General features: G+C 45.0%; 1 protein-coding gene across 1 annotated transcript in view; it reads right to left on the reverse strand.

Annotated features, from left to right (window-relative positions):
- The window catches only part of LARGE1 (LARGE xylosyl- and glucuronyltransferase 1), a 367872-nt gene that overhangs the window by 190467 nt on the left and 159132 nt on the right, over positions 1-18273 (reverse strand). The window contains exon 3 of the mRNA XM_072145129.1: positions 5215-5510. Within this exon, the coding sequence (XP_072001230.1) occupies positions 5215-5510 (296 nt within the window). The remainder of the gene's footprint in view (positions 1-5214; positions 5511-18273) is intronic.

Below are 18273 nucleotides of genomic sequence, written 5' to 3' on the forward strand. Positions count from 1 at the left end.
CCACCACTACTAGCTTAACTACCACCAGTATGCGCAGGTATATGAATGCTAAACACCCCACTCAGTGGCACCAAGCGCGTTCACCTCCGGCCGTGCACACCACTGCTCCTTCCCCTGTTTCAGCTGATAGTCAGCCCCCTGCCCAGGACCCTGGCACAAAAACCCCATCGTCGCCTCCACGATCCTCCACAGCATCCACCAGCGTTCAGCTCTCCATACCCCAGACGCTGGAGCGGAAACGGAAATATAGTGCAACCCACCCGCACGCCCAAGCCCTTAATGTCCACATCTCCAGATTGCTTAGCCTGGAGATGCTGCCCTATAGGCTAGTAGAGACCGAGGCCTTTCGCAACCTCATGGCAGCGGCCGCCCCTCGGTATTCGGTCCCCAGCCGCCACTACTTTTCCCGATGTGCCGTCCCAGCCCTGCACCAGCACGTGTCAGACAACATCATCCGTGCCCTGACCAATGCCGTTTCTGACAAGGTCCACCTGACCACGGACACGTGGACGAGTGCTGCCGGGCAGGGCCACTATATATCGCTGACGGCACATTGGGTTAACTTAGTGGAGGCTGGGACCGAGTCTGACCCTGCGGCTGGTCATATACTGCCGACGCCGAGGATTGCGGGGCCTACCTCGGTCCAGGTCTTTCAGGCCTACTATGCCTCCTCCTCCTCCCTCCCCTCCTCCACCTCCTCCTCCGAACTACCATCCGTGGGCATGGCGCCATCAGTCGCTAGCTCTAGGCACAGCAGCAGTGCCGTCGCTAAGCGACAGCAGGCGGTGCTCAAACTGCTGAGCCTAGGCGATAAAAGGCACACCGCCCAAGAGCTATTACAGGGCATCACGGCGCAGACTGATCTGTGGCTGGCACCGCTGAACCTGAAGCTAGGCATGGTTGTGTGTGACAACGGCCGTAACCTGGTGGCGGCTCTGCAACTCGGCAGACTGACACATGTGCCATGCCTGGCCCATGTGTTAAATCTGATAGTTCAGCGTTTCCTCAAGACATACCCCAATCTGTCTGATTTGCTCACGAAGGTGCGCCGCATCTGTGCGCATTTCAGGAAGTCCAGCACAGATGCTGCCACTCTCAGGGCAGCGCAGCGCCGCCTCCAACTGCCCGCTCACCGACTGTTGTGCGACGTGCCCACGAGGTGGAATTCAACATTAACCATGTTATCCAGAGTTTACCAGCAGCGCAGAGCAATTGTAGACTGCCAGATGTCAACTTCCACCAGAACTGGTAGTCAGGTCAGTCAGCTTCCTCAAGTCTACAATGAGGAGTGGACGTGGATGTCTGATATCTGTCAGGTGCTGAGTAACTTCGAGGAGTCAACACAGATGGTCAGTGGCGATGCCGCCATCATCAGCCTCACCATCCCGCTGCTTGGCCTGTTGAAAAACTCTCTGATCAGCATGAAGTCGGAAGCTTTGGGCTCGTCACAAGAGACGGGGGAAGAAGATTCCCTTGTTGATAGCCAAAGCACCCTTAGGTCTGTTTCTCAGCGCATATCGGAGGAGGTGGAGGTGGAGGAGGATGAGGAGGAAGAGGAGGAGAATGTTGGCGAGACACAAGAGGGGACCATTGTTGAGTCCTTCACTGTTCAGCGTGTATGGGCAGAAGAAGAGGAGTTGGAGGAGTTGGAGGAGGAGGAAATGGACAGTCAGGTCAGTGAGGGGAGTGAATTCTTACGCGTTGGTACTCTGGCGCATATGGCAGATTTCATGCTAGGCTGCCTATCCCGTGACCCTCGCGTTCAAAGAATTTATTCCAGCACCGATTACTGGGTGTTCACTCTCCTGGACCCACGGTACAAGCAAAATCTTTCCACTCTCATCCCTGGAGAGGAAAGGAGTGTGAGAATGCATGAATACCAGCAGGCCCTGGTGCACAAGCTGAAACACTATTTCCCTTCTGACAGCGCTAGCGGCAGAGTGCGTAGTTCTGCGGGACAAGTAGCGAGGGAGAGTAGGCGAGCAGGCAGCTTGTCCAGCACTGGCAAGGGTACGCTTTACAAGGCTTTTGCCAGCTTTATGTCACCCCAGCAAGACACTGTCACCTGTCCCCAGTCTCGGCAGAGTAGGGCTGATCTTTACAGAAAGATGGTGAGGGAGTACGTAGCTGACCATACCATCGTCCTAAATGATCACACAGCTCCCTACAACTACTGGGTTTCAAAGCTGGACATGTGGCACGAACTGGCGCTGTACGCCTTGGAGGTTCTTGCCTGCCCTGCCGCTAGCGTGTTGTCCGAGCGGGTTTTCAGTGCAGCTGGTGGCATCATCACCGATAAGCGTACACGCCTGTCGACTGACAGCGCTGACAGGCTGACGCTTATTAAGATGAATAAAGCCTGGATTTCTCATAATTTCCAATCTCCACCAGGTGAAGGAAGCTCAACCTGAATAATTTATGCACTCCTCCTCCTCCTCATTTTCCTCCTTCTCCTCCTCTTTGTACACTAAAGCAGAGGAAACTGGCTATTTTTTGACAGGGCCCACTGGCTCTAGCTATAGTACTTTATGCATTTAATTTTTCTGGAGGGCCACCTACCCGGTCCTCTGTTTTAAACAATTTTTGGGAGTGCCACATACAGGCACTCAATCTATTTCATTTTTCTGGAGGGCCACCTACCTGCTCCTCTGGTTTGAAAACTTTTTTGGACTGCCACATACAGGCACTCAATCTATTTCATTTTTCTGGAGGGCCACCTACCTGCTCCTCTGGTTTGAAAACTTTTTTGGACTGCCACATACAGGCACTCAATCTATTTCATTTTTCTGGAGGGCCACCTACCTGCTCCTCTGGTTTGAAAACTTTTTTGGACTGCCACATACAGGCACTCAATCTATTTCATTTTTCTGGAGGGCCACCTACCTGCTCCTCTGGTTTGAAAACTTTTTTGGACTGCCACATACAGGCACTCAATCTATTTCATTTTTCTGGAGGGCCACCTACCTGCTCCTCTGGTTTGAAAACTTTTTTGGACTGCCACATACAGGCACTCAATCTATTTCATTTTTCTGGAGGGCCACCTACCTGCTCCTCTGGTTTGAAAACTTTTTTGGACTGCCACATACAGGCACTATCCAAATTAAATTGTCTCCATAGCAGCCTCCACATGTTGTCTCCATTGCTACCTCCAAAAGTCGTCCATATAGCTGCCTCCATACATCGTCCCCTTATCAAACGAGGTGTGTCAGGCAGAAATTTGGGTTGTTTTCATGGATTCCACATCAAAGTTGTTAACTTTGTCGCCACCCTGCTGTGTTATCCACAAAATATACTGGCAAACTTTTATCATTTACCAATATTATTTCAGCGCTTCTTGCGCATCTGTTTACATTCCCCTCACCTGCCATATCCCAAACTTATAAGAACGCTACTACACTTATCTTGGTGCAGGCTGGGACCGAGTCTGACCCTGGGGCTGGTCATATACTGCCGACGCAGAGAATTGCGGGGCCTACCTCGGTCCAGGTCTCAAAGGCCTAGTATACCTCCTCCTCCTCCCACCCCTCCTCCACCTCCTCCTCCTCCGAATTACCATCCGTGGCCATGGCGCCATCAGTCGGTAGCTCTAGGCACAGCAGCAGTGCCGTCGCTAAGCGACAGCAGGCGGTGCTCAAACTGCTGAGCCTAGGCGATAAAAGGCACACCGCCCAAGAGCTATTGCAGGGCATTCCACATCAACTTTGTCGCCACCCTGCTGTGTAATCCACAAAATATACTGGCAAACTTTTATCATTTACCGATATTATTTCAGCGCTTCTTGCGCATCTGTTTACATTCCCCTCACCCGCCATATCCCAAACTTATAAGAACGCTACTACACTTGATCTTATACAAAAGGTTCTTAGAAGTGCTGTTTGGGGAGTAGCCTAGAGACAGGGGCTTGGATTGGCGAAAGCTCGCCTGGCAGCGGAGCGCCAGCTCCATCTCAAGATCCAACTAACATAGTTTTAACTGCAGCACCTTTAATCTACTACTAGTTCACTGCCTCCATACATCGTCCCCTTATCAAACGAGCTGTGTCAGGCAGAATTTTGGGTTGTTTTCATGGCTTCCATGTTAACTTTGTCGCCACCCTGCTGTGTAATCCACAAAATATACTGGCAAACTTTTATCATGTACCGATATTATTTGAGCGCTTCTTGCTCACCTCCTTTGGTTCCTCTCTGCCACCCATTGGTTTGAAGCCTGAGTCCATTTAGGGTATGTCGCCATGCCACTCTCTAGCCTGCCGCTGCTGCCGCTGCCTCTGCATGCCGTCCCCTATAGTGTCAGGGTCAATTATTGGATGTTTTAGATGCTATCTAGCCTCATTCGGTCACTCTGTCATGGCCATGCTGTTGCCCATAATTTTGGCATAATGGTGCGATTAAGCAGCCTCAGAGGCATCCATGCATGCTGCCCCTGCTGTTTCCTGTCCATTTCCGTGCTGTTTCCATCCGTGGTGTTTCCATCCCTGTGCAGAGCCTTGGTCCCCTTGAAATTGACTTCAATGGGGCTCGTTATTCGAGACGAGCACTCGAGCATCGGGAAAAGTTCGTCTCGAATAACGAGTACCCGAGCATTTTAGTGCTCGCTCATCTCTAGTGGCACGTCATCGGAGCATTGTCCCTTCTTATCGAAGGGTAGAAAACAAACTAGTCAGGAAATCTATTATTACAAACTATTTGATCAAAATGTGGACACATATTCAACCCCCTGGTGGTGGAGACATCTCAAAGGTCAATATGGTGGCATTACGTCACCACTTAAGGATGGGGTCACAGTTTTCTAAAATTAGTTTCGTCGAGATCTTTAGATAGGCCACCACTTTTGAAGATGTTGGCTTTAAAATATGACTTGCTAGCCCCAAGTACTCAGAAAGTATGCTCAAAAAATCTAGACCACCATTTTGAGAGTTTGTGATGTTAAGATATAGCTTGCTGGTCCTACTGCTAGCTCCAAGATCTGTTGAAGGACATGTTCTCATGTGTATGAACTTTTGAGATGTTCTAGCCTGTGGGAAACTTTGTTATCGTTGGATTTGGCCCCATTAGAGGCATCAGAACATGTCGAGAGTTGTAGTTGAAAGTGACTGGAGAGCCAAAGCTTGCTCGGTCATAATAATATAACCATCGGGAACCATATTTACTTAGTGGACCTGATCTACAACCGGAACATTTTGGGGTGTCCTAACATCATACAAAGGTTCAGTACCTCGCACTTTTCCACCACCGGTTGTTGGCCGCACTCAGAGCTGTTACCAGCCACAATTCCGGCACGTAAAGTTTCGCTGTCTCCTGTGCCTTCCTCCATGGAGTAAGTTTTTGACCGATTGCCATGGCGGTGTGCCGAACCCCGACCCTGCACCAGGCTGAGTTGCTTGCGAAGAACACGGTTCTCTTCCTCCACTTCTCGCACTCGCACCTCCAGGTTCTCCCGCTGGCCGGACGCTGCATAACGCGGACTGTGAGGCTGGGTATCCAGCGGGGACAAAGACACAGACTTCCCATCTGCAAGAGAAAAAAAAAAGCATAAAAAAAATCTGATATCCAAGCTGTCAGAGAACAATAACAAAATATGTTCCAACTATGCAACAGCAGGAGCTATTCAGGGGTAATAGAATGGTTGTATTCATCGTGACCTATAGAAATGATGTACAAGATAAGATAAAACACACAGGGTATTGTTCGGAATATAAAATATGAAAAAAAAAGAGAAAAAAAACTGGGACAAATCTTGGCTGTTCTGACTACAAATAAGTTGAGTCCGAGTACTCAAGGTCAAAAGGAATCTAAATAGATAGATAGAACAGATAGTTGACAAGATGTGTAAAATCCAGTGGTTCTAATCTTATATTACCCATCTATACTTCTATGGTAAGACCACTTTTTGAATATAGAATATGGAGCAGCCACATTATGGAATGGTCCCAGAGGTAAGTAATATCAAGGTGTGATACCTATATAGCAATACACGTGGAATATAATTAATACAACAACATTAGATGTATAAAAAAAAATTGCAAAAGGTTGTCTCCTAGAGCCTTATGCACAGCAGTAAGGTTTGCCATTCAGTGGCGTCTTTGGAGACCCCATTGCGGTACCATATGGAAAAAACCTGCAATTATGTTTATACATTCATTTTATGACACATAATGCTATTTCTCCAGTGTACTAGCTAAAAAAAACTCTTACGAACCCTTGAGGTCGCCATGCCCTGGCTACCAGTTCACTTATCACTACAGTTTTTGGCACCTTGCTTGGGGTGTTGAGGATCACAACATCAGCTGCGTCTACTGGCTAGTAGCCAAAGTGGGTCTTGTGAGCCCTGGTCATTCCGACTGGGTCGGAGGTACCAAAAACCATAAGAGAAGAGTACCGGGGGATTTGGTAGCCGGAACAGTAAGTACTTTTTTGTCCATTTTTTTCGTCCTGGTTGCATGGTTACCTGGAAAATGAAAAAAACTGCCTCCATTAATGGACTCCAGGTTGATGTTTCTGACTTACACCGATAACGGAACTGGTCCTTATCATAAGGTAAGACGATCACAGGGTGCGGTAACCTATGGGAGCTTGAGGCGACAGTGTCCAATATCCTTGCAGCACCATCTATGGTCAAATAAAACACTGCACGCTCCCCCCTTTAAATCAATGCAATGTCAGGTCCTCCAGACTGAGAGAGAAGCTAATTCATCTACAGTCAGTGTATCCAGCCTGTCACTGATATATGAGAGGGCCATGACCATAAATATAACCATATATACAACAGTCACTCCGTAAAACACGGCTCGCCTCCGCGTTTTATATTTCTCGGTATTTCATGCAAGAATACAAAGGCAACAAGAAACATATTCCACAAGATATATTATACCGAGGCCATAAAACCTTCCTATCTGCATCCCTATACCGGTCCCTAGCTCTTTAAGGATGATTAATGCTTTACGATACGTCTATATCACCGCGATCGCCGGCAAAGAGATTCCTTTTATGCGCAATTATTCAAAGTCAGCGCCTTCTATGCAGAAAGTACAAGAATTTGGCGAAGAAGAGGTGATGAGAAGTGAATGGGATCTTCTGTGTATCTATAGGATGGAGGGACGTGACTCCTTCCAGCCTGTTCCGAGACCTCGGTGGAATACCGTAGCTACTGAAGCCAGGTCCATTAATTAAAGGCCACTAGTGGATTAGTAATTAAGGCTGTGCATGTGAAAAAGACTCTGCTCTTTTAATTTGCCTCTTAGCTGCTTAATTGATCTGTTAATTAAAGGCATGGGCCATAGATGCTCGTTTAACGCCTGCATGTGCGTAAATGCCCGATTTTTTTTCAGATGATGGCTGAAAGACTTTCCGTGCCAGGAGAGGCATTGAGGGGATGGTTAGCGAGCATGATTCCACCTCTACGTGACCTCCTGATTGATCCGTTAGCTAATTACAGAGTGGGAAGCGTTACTTAGAAATTTTGTAAAGACGTAGCAATCTCATTCAGAACATCAATTTTAGTACTTAAGGTTGAGAAGGTTAAGTCCTAGCCGTCCATACTCGAGCAGCAAAGCTCCAGTGGTTCAGTCGTAATGGAGAACCTTTCTTCAGGTCTGTGCTGACCTTTGTCGGGACCTCCATCTGCAATGGGTTTTAGTTCTACCCATGGTTCTGACTCACTCCTATCTCCTGGCCTTGATCCGGTCCAGTCCCTTGGCTTTTTGGACTCTTCTGGAGTAAAAGCATCCAAGCCTCTAATCTCCAGTTGACCACCAATCAAGTGCGATGGCTGCCAATCCTAGATCACTCTGGTTTTGTGATAACTACTGCTTTCCACTCCTTCACCTATCAGTTATTGATGCCACGAGTCTCGGCTTTACTTGGTCTTGGCTTTACTCGCCTTCCAGTTTGTCTCCTTACACCACTGAGCCATCTAGATGTCTCAGTCCCCGGTGGGAGCATTGACCTGCCTTAGCTGTGATTGGCTAAGGTCTCTCTTGGTCTTTCAGGTGGTGTAAGGAGACGAACTGAGAGGGGGAAAAGTGGCTGCTGGGGCAGTGGCAAAGTCAGAAACTGGTGTGAGGGACTGAGTAGACAGGAAGCAGACAACCTAGAGAAGAAATATGACCAAATTTAGGAGATAGGCAAGAACCAGAAACCGGGACTTGTTGTTTGGCTTTACTCATAATTTCATTTTATTTGATCTTGTGTCTGTAGATCTGGACTTTGATTTATTTAATGGGAATTGTGTAATTCCGCATTTCTCCTGTGATGGTGGTGCTTTTGGCAAGCTCAACAATTGTTACCAGCTTCTCGGGAGAACAGAACTTTAGGGATCCTATAACGGTGGAAAGGACCTCTATTTTTCTAACATTTAAGGATCCCAGAGGTGGGACCTTTGGAGAACTCCTACAAATTCTGAATCGGAGCTCTGAAGTCATTGGTTGCCTTATCCTGGGATGGCACCAGTAGGAGCACTGGGTTTATAAATATGACCTATACTTGCTAAGCTCAAGGTATTATGTTGTATTAGATAGAGGAACCACTATACAAATTTCAATACAATAGGAAATATATGAATTGTAATACAAGGTCTTTGAGGAACAACACTATTGTACAATTTCCATGTCAAGGGAACGGCTTCGAAAAATCTAAAGGGCCCGAAGTAATTGTCATCTCAAGAGAGAAAACATTGCTATTGAATTTTGTGTTAGGCTGAGATGGAGAGGACATTACATCTACCTCACATCCCCCCCCACTCGCACTCAATATTCAGGGAGGCTTTATCTGCGAAATTACCACTAATGTGATACCTTATCCAGGGGAGATATAAAGAGGTACCGATAATTCAAAGCCAGAGCAGATAGCTGCCGGAGATCCCGAGAGAATGTGGATCAGGGAGCGTAAATGTGCCGAGATCCTGAAGATTATTGCGTTCTTGAGTTGTGAAGGGAATGAAGAAGATGGCTAATGGCAATTGGATGCCAAGACAACATCAACACGTCTTTATACTGATGACTAAAGTGAAGCTAAAGAGTCTCTTGTATTTCAAAAAGTTGACTTACTGTCCATGTTTTCCATTGTGTTATGGAACAATTGTGAATTTTAAGGTTTTTCTCCTTGAGGATGAAAGTGACTGGGGAGTCAAAGGTTCCTTGCTTATAGTAATACAACCACCGGGAACGAGGACGTCTACTGAAATCCAAGAGACTATGGAATCATTGGGGCACATTTACTTACCCGGTCCAGTCGCGATCCAGCGGTGCATTCTCTGCTCTGGATTCGGGTCCGGCCGGGATTTATGAATGTAGTTCTTCCGCCGTCCACCAGGTGGCACTGCTGCGCTGAAAGTCATCTCATCACGCCGGAATGCACCACCTCGGACCAGGTGAAGGTAAGCGCTCCCCAAGCGACACTTTTTCGGTTTTTAAATGCAGCGGTTTTTCCGAATGCGTCAGGTTTTCGTTCGGCCACGCCCCCCGATTTCCGTCGCGCGCATGCCGGCGCCGATGCGCCGCAATCCGATCGCGTGCGCCACAATCCCTGGGCAATTCAGGTACAATCGGCGCAAATCGGAAATATTCGGGTAACACGTCGGGAAAACGCGAATCGGGCCCTTAGTAAATGACCCCCATTGTGTTTTTTGAGTTTCGTTCTACTAGGTTTCTTATGGCTATCAAAGGTCAAGGAGACATTATTGGGTTGGACATATTGATATCTAAGTTGGAGCTACTTCAGGTTCTCTGTACAAGGTGATGTTTATGAAGCATAACTCTGGAAGTTGATTACTGTCTTCCATTGAGATTTCGCGGTGAAAGTGGATTAGTGAATGTTAAGGTGGTTACGTTTTAGGAGTTGGTTTCAATTTGGAAGATATTCGAAGGCTGGATATATCAATAACTAAACTGAGGCTACAGAATGTATCTTAACTCAAAAAAGTAAAGTCAATAATCAGGGAGATTAATCATACGCATAACCCCTACCCACCACCACTGCCGGATACATCAGGAGGTTCTGGCCGCGGGTTGGCGCCATTGGCCAGGCCGTATCAGGTGTGAAAAGTCGCTGGCAGTACCGAGTAGACAGATGCGGGACAGTAACGCCTCATGATGGCCCACGCCATCGCCGACGCTTCACCTTTCACACCCCTGTGTTTGTGTTCCTTTGTCCTCTGGAGCCATCTTGAATTGCAGGGTTGTATACTTGAGGTTCCTTGTGAGGTATCTGACTTTGGAGAATGTCCACTGACTAATATTCCAAGAGAATGTGGATCCAAAGGTGTAATCATGGTGCTTTCTTGAAAATGATTGTGTTTTCTACTTGAGGTTCCTCATATAAGGTGAGGTATCTGAAGAACATGACTTTGGAGGATGTCCACTGACTAATATTCCAAGAGCATTTTGGATCAGCAGGTGTAATCATGGTGATATCTTGAAGATTATTGTGTTTTATACTTGAGGTTCCTCATATAAGGTGAGGTATCTGAAGAACATGACTTTGGAGGATGTCCACCAATTAATATTCTTGGAGAATGTTAAATATACACCCTACAAAGTGACCTCTATATAAAAAAAAAAGAAAGAATAAAAGTTATATCTTACAGCACTTATAAGAATAAGAATCCACAGAGAAGAATCCTCGAGAATTTGGATCGGCAAGTGTAACCGCGGTGTGGTCTTAAAGATTATTGTGGTTTCTATGTTCTTCGAAGAATCAGAAAGACTCCTTATGAGGCAAAGTCAAATAGGTTGGGCCTATTGTAACCTAAACTAAAGCTTTGGACACCCTTCCAGTAGAGTTAAAGTCCACATTTATTATTATCTAAAGGAATCATCTTGAATGTAACGGGTGTTGATCATTTGAAGACTCTACTATTAGGTACAGAAGATGGCTCCGAAGAACGTAATAAGTGGAGAACTTCAATAACTTAAAGGGCATCTACCACCAGGACGAAAGACTGTATGCAAATGAGCCTGAGGGGCTCTAGACTCCATAAGAACCTTCATCCTGGTGGAAGATGCCCTTTAACTGAGCCCACTCAAGATGGTCATGCACATTAGTTAGACATTTCCTGAACCAAAGGGTTTGGAATTGGTTCTACAGCCAATCCATCGTGTTGGCCCTTGGGCTAATTCTTTTCCAGCTTGTATACCAACGATTCACTTACTCTGTAGAAGAGGAACCCAGTACTAATAGTTTCCCGTAATAAAGTCAACCAAGACTTTCCAAGAGGTCCTATGACCAATATGCCTTACATTCATTGCTTGGTCTTCCAAATTTTCCATGCAAGAAGATGACCAAGAAGGTGATTGGCAGAAAAACAGGTACGTAACAGCCACAAAAACTTATAACTTGGCATATTTTGACATCTTTGACTTTTCGAGGGTTGACATGTTTCTTCCGAATTCCAAATAAATGAAGAAAGTTTCCCTTAAAAGCTCCTTCTGTCCATCATCTCCTTTTCAGAGGCCCCATAAAAGCAAGAAATGCGCAGTCATCCTTCATAGCGCGAATGATCTCATCAAGACACACCGGAGCAAGCTTCTTATTTTTACACTTCCTTAAAAGCTTGGCTCTTAGGCTTCCAAAAATGGACGATATAAGTGTCACACCGAGAAGAAAAATGTCCGCTCTGATTGAAGTTCTAGAACTATTACATACTATAAACTTTAGGCTGCGGGACAAGGAAATGGAGAAATTGATCTCAACAAGGCACCAAGAAAATACAACGGGATGGAGGCTTCCTTTTTGCGAAATTCCCAGTGTTCCTTAACTAAATAAAATTCATTCACAAAGTTACAGGATATGATTTAAAGGGACTGGCCCTTTTCATCATGAAAGATTTTGCTGTAGCTTCAAATTTATAGCATTAAAATTTTAAAAATGTAAAATTTAAATGATGTTTGGCCTAAATCAGTCTCCTTCTCCATCTGGCAGCTAATTATATATCACTTCTTAATTCCAATGTAAAGGAAATCATCTGAGCTTTCCTACGGCGGTGTTGCAACTCCTAGACTCCTACCTAGACTCCTACTCCTTCTGACAGTTTACATATGTTTACACTTTGTTTTTACTTTCCCTGCAAAAGAATGTCTTCTCATTGTTTTCATGATCCTGCAGAAGTTCTGTTCCCTTCTTCGTCCCCCTTATTGTTTCTTGTTCATTAGTTTTACAAAATCAGTCTCCTTCCCCTTCTGGAAGCTGACATATGTTCATTAGTTTTACAAAATTAGTCTCCTTCCCCTTCTGGAAGCTGACATATGTTTATAGTTTGTTCTTAATTTCTATGCAAAGGAAGTTTTCTCAGTTTTCCTGGAAAGTGACTACAGGTTCTGCTCATTCCATAAGTGTTTCTAGGGACACATTTTAGGTAGAATCAATCTACTTCCCCTTGAAGTTAATTGGCAAATGTTTTCTCTGAAGACGTTTTCCCGGCTATACTGCCTTCCTGCAAAGAGTCCTTCCATGTGTCTCTCCTGCTGTTTATATAGGGTAAGGCAGAATCAGTCCCCTTCTCCCTTTGGCAACTACCAAAGTTATGTGAGTTATATAGCCATATTATTGCAGAGGCTTACTTCTCTCCTCCTATGGGAGCTGATTGGGTCACATGTTTGACAGAATCAGTCTACTTCCCTAACTGGTAGCTGAGATATATTTTTAATTTGTTCCTGCAGAATAAGTCTTCTTGGATATCCTGAAACGTTACTGCTAAGACTTTATTCCATTCATGTGTCCCCTTGGGTGCTGAAAGCAGCAAGCTTTGAATAGAATTGCTCTCCTTCACCTTCTGGCAGCTAAAAGTGTTCAAGTACCTACTTCATTCCCTTCAGTTATACTGTCATATATTACAGAGACTCTGCTGATTTCATGTGACCCTTTGGTGCTGCTAGGGAAAACTTTAAATAGAATCAGTCTCCTTCCCCCTCTGGTAGCTGACTGGTGTTCATGGTTAGTTTCCACAGAAATACTACCATGCTACTTTTAAGACCAGGATCATTGCGCAGAGTCTGACCAGTACTTTGCCCATCAAGTGGAGATGCACATTGCTAAACTGTTTCCACAACAGGTGGCGCCATACCATGTAAGTCCATTTCACAGCGGACCACACTACGGGTCCTTGCGGTAACAGGGGTCCGTATATACTCTAATACAAGCCGAGTTTTTCAGCACAAAAACAGTGTACTCACCTTCCGACGTTCCCCGTCAGGTCCTCTTCTATACAGTGATGCTCCGGCATCGGCTCTGTGTCCGCGCCACGTGCGCCAGCATCGGTACACACTATGATGTCAGTGAGCGGCTGACGCCATGGTGCCTGCGACAGACAGCGCGGGGACAAGGTGCCAGAGCCGCGATGTACAGAAGAGGACCTGCTGGAGGGGCGTCGGGAGGTGAGTACACTGTTTGTTTCCTACAGGCATTACATTGGGGGCAGGGGCTGCAGGCTATCTACTACAGGAGCTTGCAGGCCATATACTGCAGGGGGCTGGCAGGCTTTATACTACAGGGGCAGGCAAGCTATATACTACAGGGGGCTGGCAGGCTATATACTACAGGGGCAGGTAAGCTATATACTACAGTGGCAGAAAGGCTATATACTACAGTGGGCTGGCAGGCTATATACTACAGGGGGCTGGCAAACTATATACTACAGGAGGCTGGCAGGCTATATACTACAGGGGCTGGCAGGCTATATACTACAGGGGGCTGGCGGGCTATATACGACAGGGGGCTGGCAGGCTATATACGACAGGGGGCTGGCAGGCTATATACTACAGGGGGCTGGCAGGCTATATACTACAGGGGGCTGGCAGGCTTTATACTACAGGGTCTGGCAGGCTATATACTACAGCGGGCTGGTAGGCTATATACTACATGGGCTGGATGGCTATATACTACAGAGGCTGGCAGGCTCTATGCTACAGGGGTTGGCTGGCTATATACTGCAGGGGGCTGGAAGGCTATATAATACAGGGACTGGCAGGCTATATACTACAGGGGACTGGCAGGCTATATACTACAGGGGGATGACAGGCTATATACTACAGGGGGCTGGCAGGCTTTATACTACAGGGTCTGGCAGGCTATATACTACAGGGGGCTGTCAGGCTATATACTACAGGGAGCTGGCAGGCTATATACTACAGGGGCTGGCAGGCTATATACTACAGTGGCAGGCTATACACTACAGGGGCTGGTTGGCTATATACTACAAAGAGCTGGCAGGCTATATACTACAGAGGGCTGGCAGGCTATATACTGCAGGGGGCTGGAAGGCTATATACTACAGGGGGCTGGCAAGCTATATACTACAGGGGGCTTGCAGTCTATATACTACAGGGGGCTTGCAGGCTATATACTACAGGGGGCTGGCAGGCTATATACTACAGAGGGCTGGCAGGCTTTATACTACAGGGGCTGGCAGGCTATACATTACAGGGGGCTGGCTATATACTGGGGCTGTGACCAATGCATTTCCCGCCCTCGGCTTATACTTGAGTCAATAGGTTTTTCCATTTTTTTGTGTACTCGAGTATATATGGCAACTAAATGAAGACTAATCTTGAGCTTCAAAGCCACGTGCAGCCTCAGGTTCCAGGACTGCTCTTCATCCCTTATAGATTATATAGATACAAACCAATTTTGACCTTATAAAAGGGAAGAAGGGGCCTAGAAGTGGTGCCCCAATAACTACACTTTGTAGGACAGGTGGAACACTTTCCCTTTGGTACACAGGATGCAAGGACTCGGTCTACTACAGGGACCGTGGTGGGACTCTTGGGGTGGTATGTGGCCCACCATCATAGTACAAAGAAAATGCCGCCATGACAACCTGCGGAGAGGGAATAATTCTGCTGGATATTCCCCTGAGTGTCAGAACAGCTTTGCTTCACCATAAATAAGAGCTGACGGCGCCAATGTCTGCCCGTGAATTACTGTTCTCCGCGCGCCGGATTCTCTTTCTTCCTCATTTTATAAATCAATACAAGTAACGTATTTCCATTATTACACCGCACCGCAGCAGAGAGGCTCCGGACGCCCCAGGATATAGATCATTCCCTATGCTGAATGTCATGGCACCGGTCACTAGGGTCAGGAGATAGATATATAAATAGGAAATAGATAGATAGATAGATAGATAGATATGAGATAGATAGATAGATAGATATGTGATAGATAGATAGATAGATAGATAGATAGATAGATAGATAGATAGATAGATATGAGATAGATAGGAGATAGATAGATAGATAGATAGATAGATAGATAGATAGATATGAGATAGATAGATAGATAGATAGATAGATAGATAGATAGGAGATAGATAGATAGATAGATAGATAGATAGATAGATAGATAAGAGATAGATAGATAGATAGATATGAGATAGATAGGAGATAGATAGATAGATATGAGATAGATAGATATGAGATAGATAGATATGAGATAGATAGGAGATAGATAGATAGATAGATAGATAGATAGATAGATATGAGATAGATATGAGATAGATGGATATGAGATAGATAGATAGATAGATAGATATGAGATAGATAGATAGATAGATAAGAGATAGATAGATAGATAGATAGATAGATATGAGATAGATAGATAGATAGATAGATAGATAGATAGATAGATAGATATGAGATAGATAGATATGAGATAGATAGATAGATAGATATGAGATAGATAGATAGATATGAGAGAGATAGATAGATAGATAGATAGATAGATAGATATGAGATATATAGATATGAGATAGATATGAGATAGATAGATATGAGATAGATAGATATGAGATAGATAGGAGATAGATAGATAGATAGATAGATAGATAGATAGATAGATAGATATGAGATAGATATGAGATAGATGGATATGAGATAGATAGATAGATAGATAGATAGATAGATAGATATGAGATAGATAGATAGATAGATAAGAGATAGATAGATAGATAGATAGATAGATAGATATGAGATAGATAGATAGATAGATAGATAGATAGATAGATAGATATGAGATAGATAGATATGAGATAGATAGATAGATATGAGATAGATAGAGAGATATGAGATAGATAGATAGATAGATAGATAGATAGATAGATAGATAGATAGATAGGAGATAGATAGATAGATAGATAGATACGAGATAGATAGATAGATAGATAGATAGATAGATAGCAGTCCTGCTGTTACTGTAAAGCTCTGATTACACATCTCTCCAGGGATAATACATAGCACTGGCTTCTTTGTGTGCATTTAGTAACAATCCCATTAGGACCAGAGCTCTGATGGTCTCTGTGCTATGTGCAGGGCCTGGTAGATAGCATCTTCCTCTCAGGTATTACTCGTCCTCTTATTCCTCTTATCCATCCCTGCGAGAAAAGCTGTAATCAATCAAAACAAATATCATTATAAGACATCCATTCCCCGTCCGTGTATTGACTCCGGGAATCTGTTTGTCAATGAGCACATCTATTCTAAATAGCGCTCCGCCAATACTCGCATCCATCTCACCGGACACAGAGATACAGGCACTGGTGAAAGCTCTACTATATCCAGCAGAATAGTGAGTGCAGCTCTGGGGTATAATACAGGATGTAACTCAGGATCAGTACAGGATAAGTAATGTCATGTATGTACACAGTGACTGCACCAGCAGCAGAATAGTGAGTGCAGCTCTGGGGTATAATACAGGATGTAACTCAGGATCAGTACAGGATAAGTAATGTCATGTATGTACACAGTGACTGCACCAGCAGCAGAATAGTGAGTGCAGCTCTGGGGTATAATACAGGATGTAACTCAGGATCAGTACAGGATAAGTAATGTCGTGTATGTACACAGTGACTGCACCAGCAGCAGAATAGTGAGTGCAGCTCTGGGGTATAATACAGGATGTAACTCAGGATCAGTACAGGATAAGTAATGTCATGTATGTACACAGTGACTGCACCAGCAGCAGAATAGTGAGTGCAGCTCTGGAGTATAATACAGGATGTAACTCAGGATCAGTACAGGATAAGTAATGTCATGTATGTACACAGTGACTGCACCAGCAGCAGAATAGTGAGTGCAGCTCTGGAGTATAATACAGGATGTAACTCAGGATCAGTACAGGATAAGTAATGTCATGTATGTACACAGTGACTGCACCAGCAGCAGAATAGTGAGTGCAGCTCTGGAGGATAATACAGGATGTAACTCAGGATCAGTAGAGGATAAGTAATGTCATGTATGTACACAGTGACTGCACCAGCAGCAGAATAGTGAGTGCAGCTCTGGGGTATAATACAGGATGTAACTCAGGATCAGTAGAGGATAAGTAATGTCATGTATGTACACAGTGACTGCACCAGCAAAAGAAAAGTGAGTGCAGCTCTGGAGTATAATACAGGATGTAACTCAGGATCAGTACAGGATAAGTAATGTCATGTATGTACACAGTGACTGCACCAGCAGCAGAATAGTGAGTGCAGCTCTGGTGTATAATACAGGATGTAACTCAGGATCAGTACAGGATAAGTAATGTCGTGTATGTACACAGTGACTGCACCAGCAGCAGAATAGTGAGTGCAGCTCTGGGGTATAATACAGGATGTAACTCAGGATCAGTACAGGATAAGTAATGTCATGTATGTACACAGTGACTGCACCAGCAGCAGAATAGTGAGTGCAGCTCTGGAGTATAATACAGGATGTAACTCAGGATCAGTACAGGATAAGTAATGTCATGTATGTACACAGTGACTGCACCAGCAGCAGAATAGTGAGTGCAGCTCTGGAGTATAATACAGGATGTAACTCAAGATCAGTACAGGATAAGTAATGTCATGTATGTACACAGTGACTGCACCAGCAGCAGAATAGTGAGTGCAGCTCTGGAGGATAATACAGGATGTAACTCAGGATCAGTAGAGGATAAGTAATGTCATGTATGTACACAGTGACTGCACCAGCAGCAGAATAGTGAGTGCAGCTCTGGGGTATTATACAGGATGTAACTCAGGATCAGTAGAGGATAAGTAATGTCATGTATGTACACAGTGACTGCACCAGCAAAAGAAAAGTGAGTGCAGCTCTGGAGTATAATACAGGATCAGACTACAAAAAGGATTTGTATGAAGTCTGTACTCATGGAGACACAGAAATCTATCAAGTAGATGAAGACACAGAGCAGTAGAAGGCTTCGTGCCCATGTAACACCTATAGGATAAGAATAGCAGTTCCTTACACTCTGTATGTAGGAGTTTGGGAGTGTGCAGTAATCTTCACCACTGACTCATGTC

This window comes from Engystomops pustulosus, chromosome 4 (genome assembly GCF_040894005.1).
Source record: "Engystomops pustulosus chromosome 4, aEngPut4.maternal, whole genome shotgun sequence".
Taxonomy (NCBI): Eukaryota; Metazoa; Chordata; class Amphibia; order Anura; family Leptodactylidae; genus Engystomops; species Engystomops pustulosus.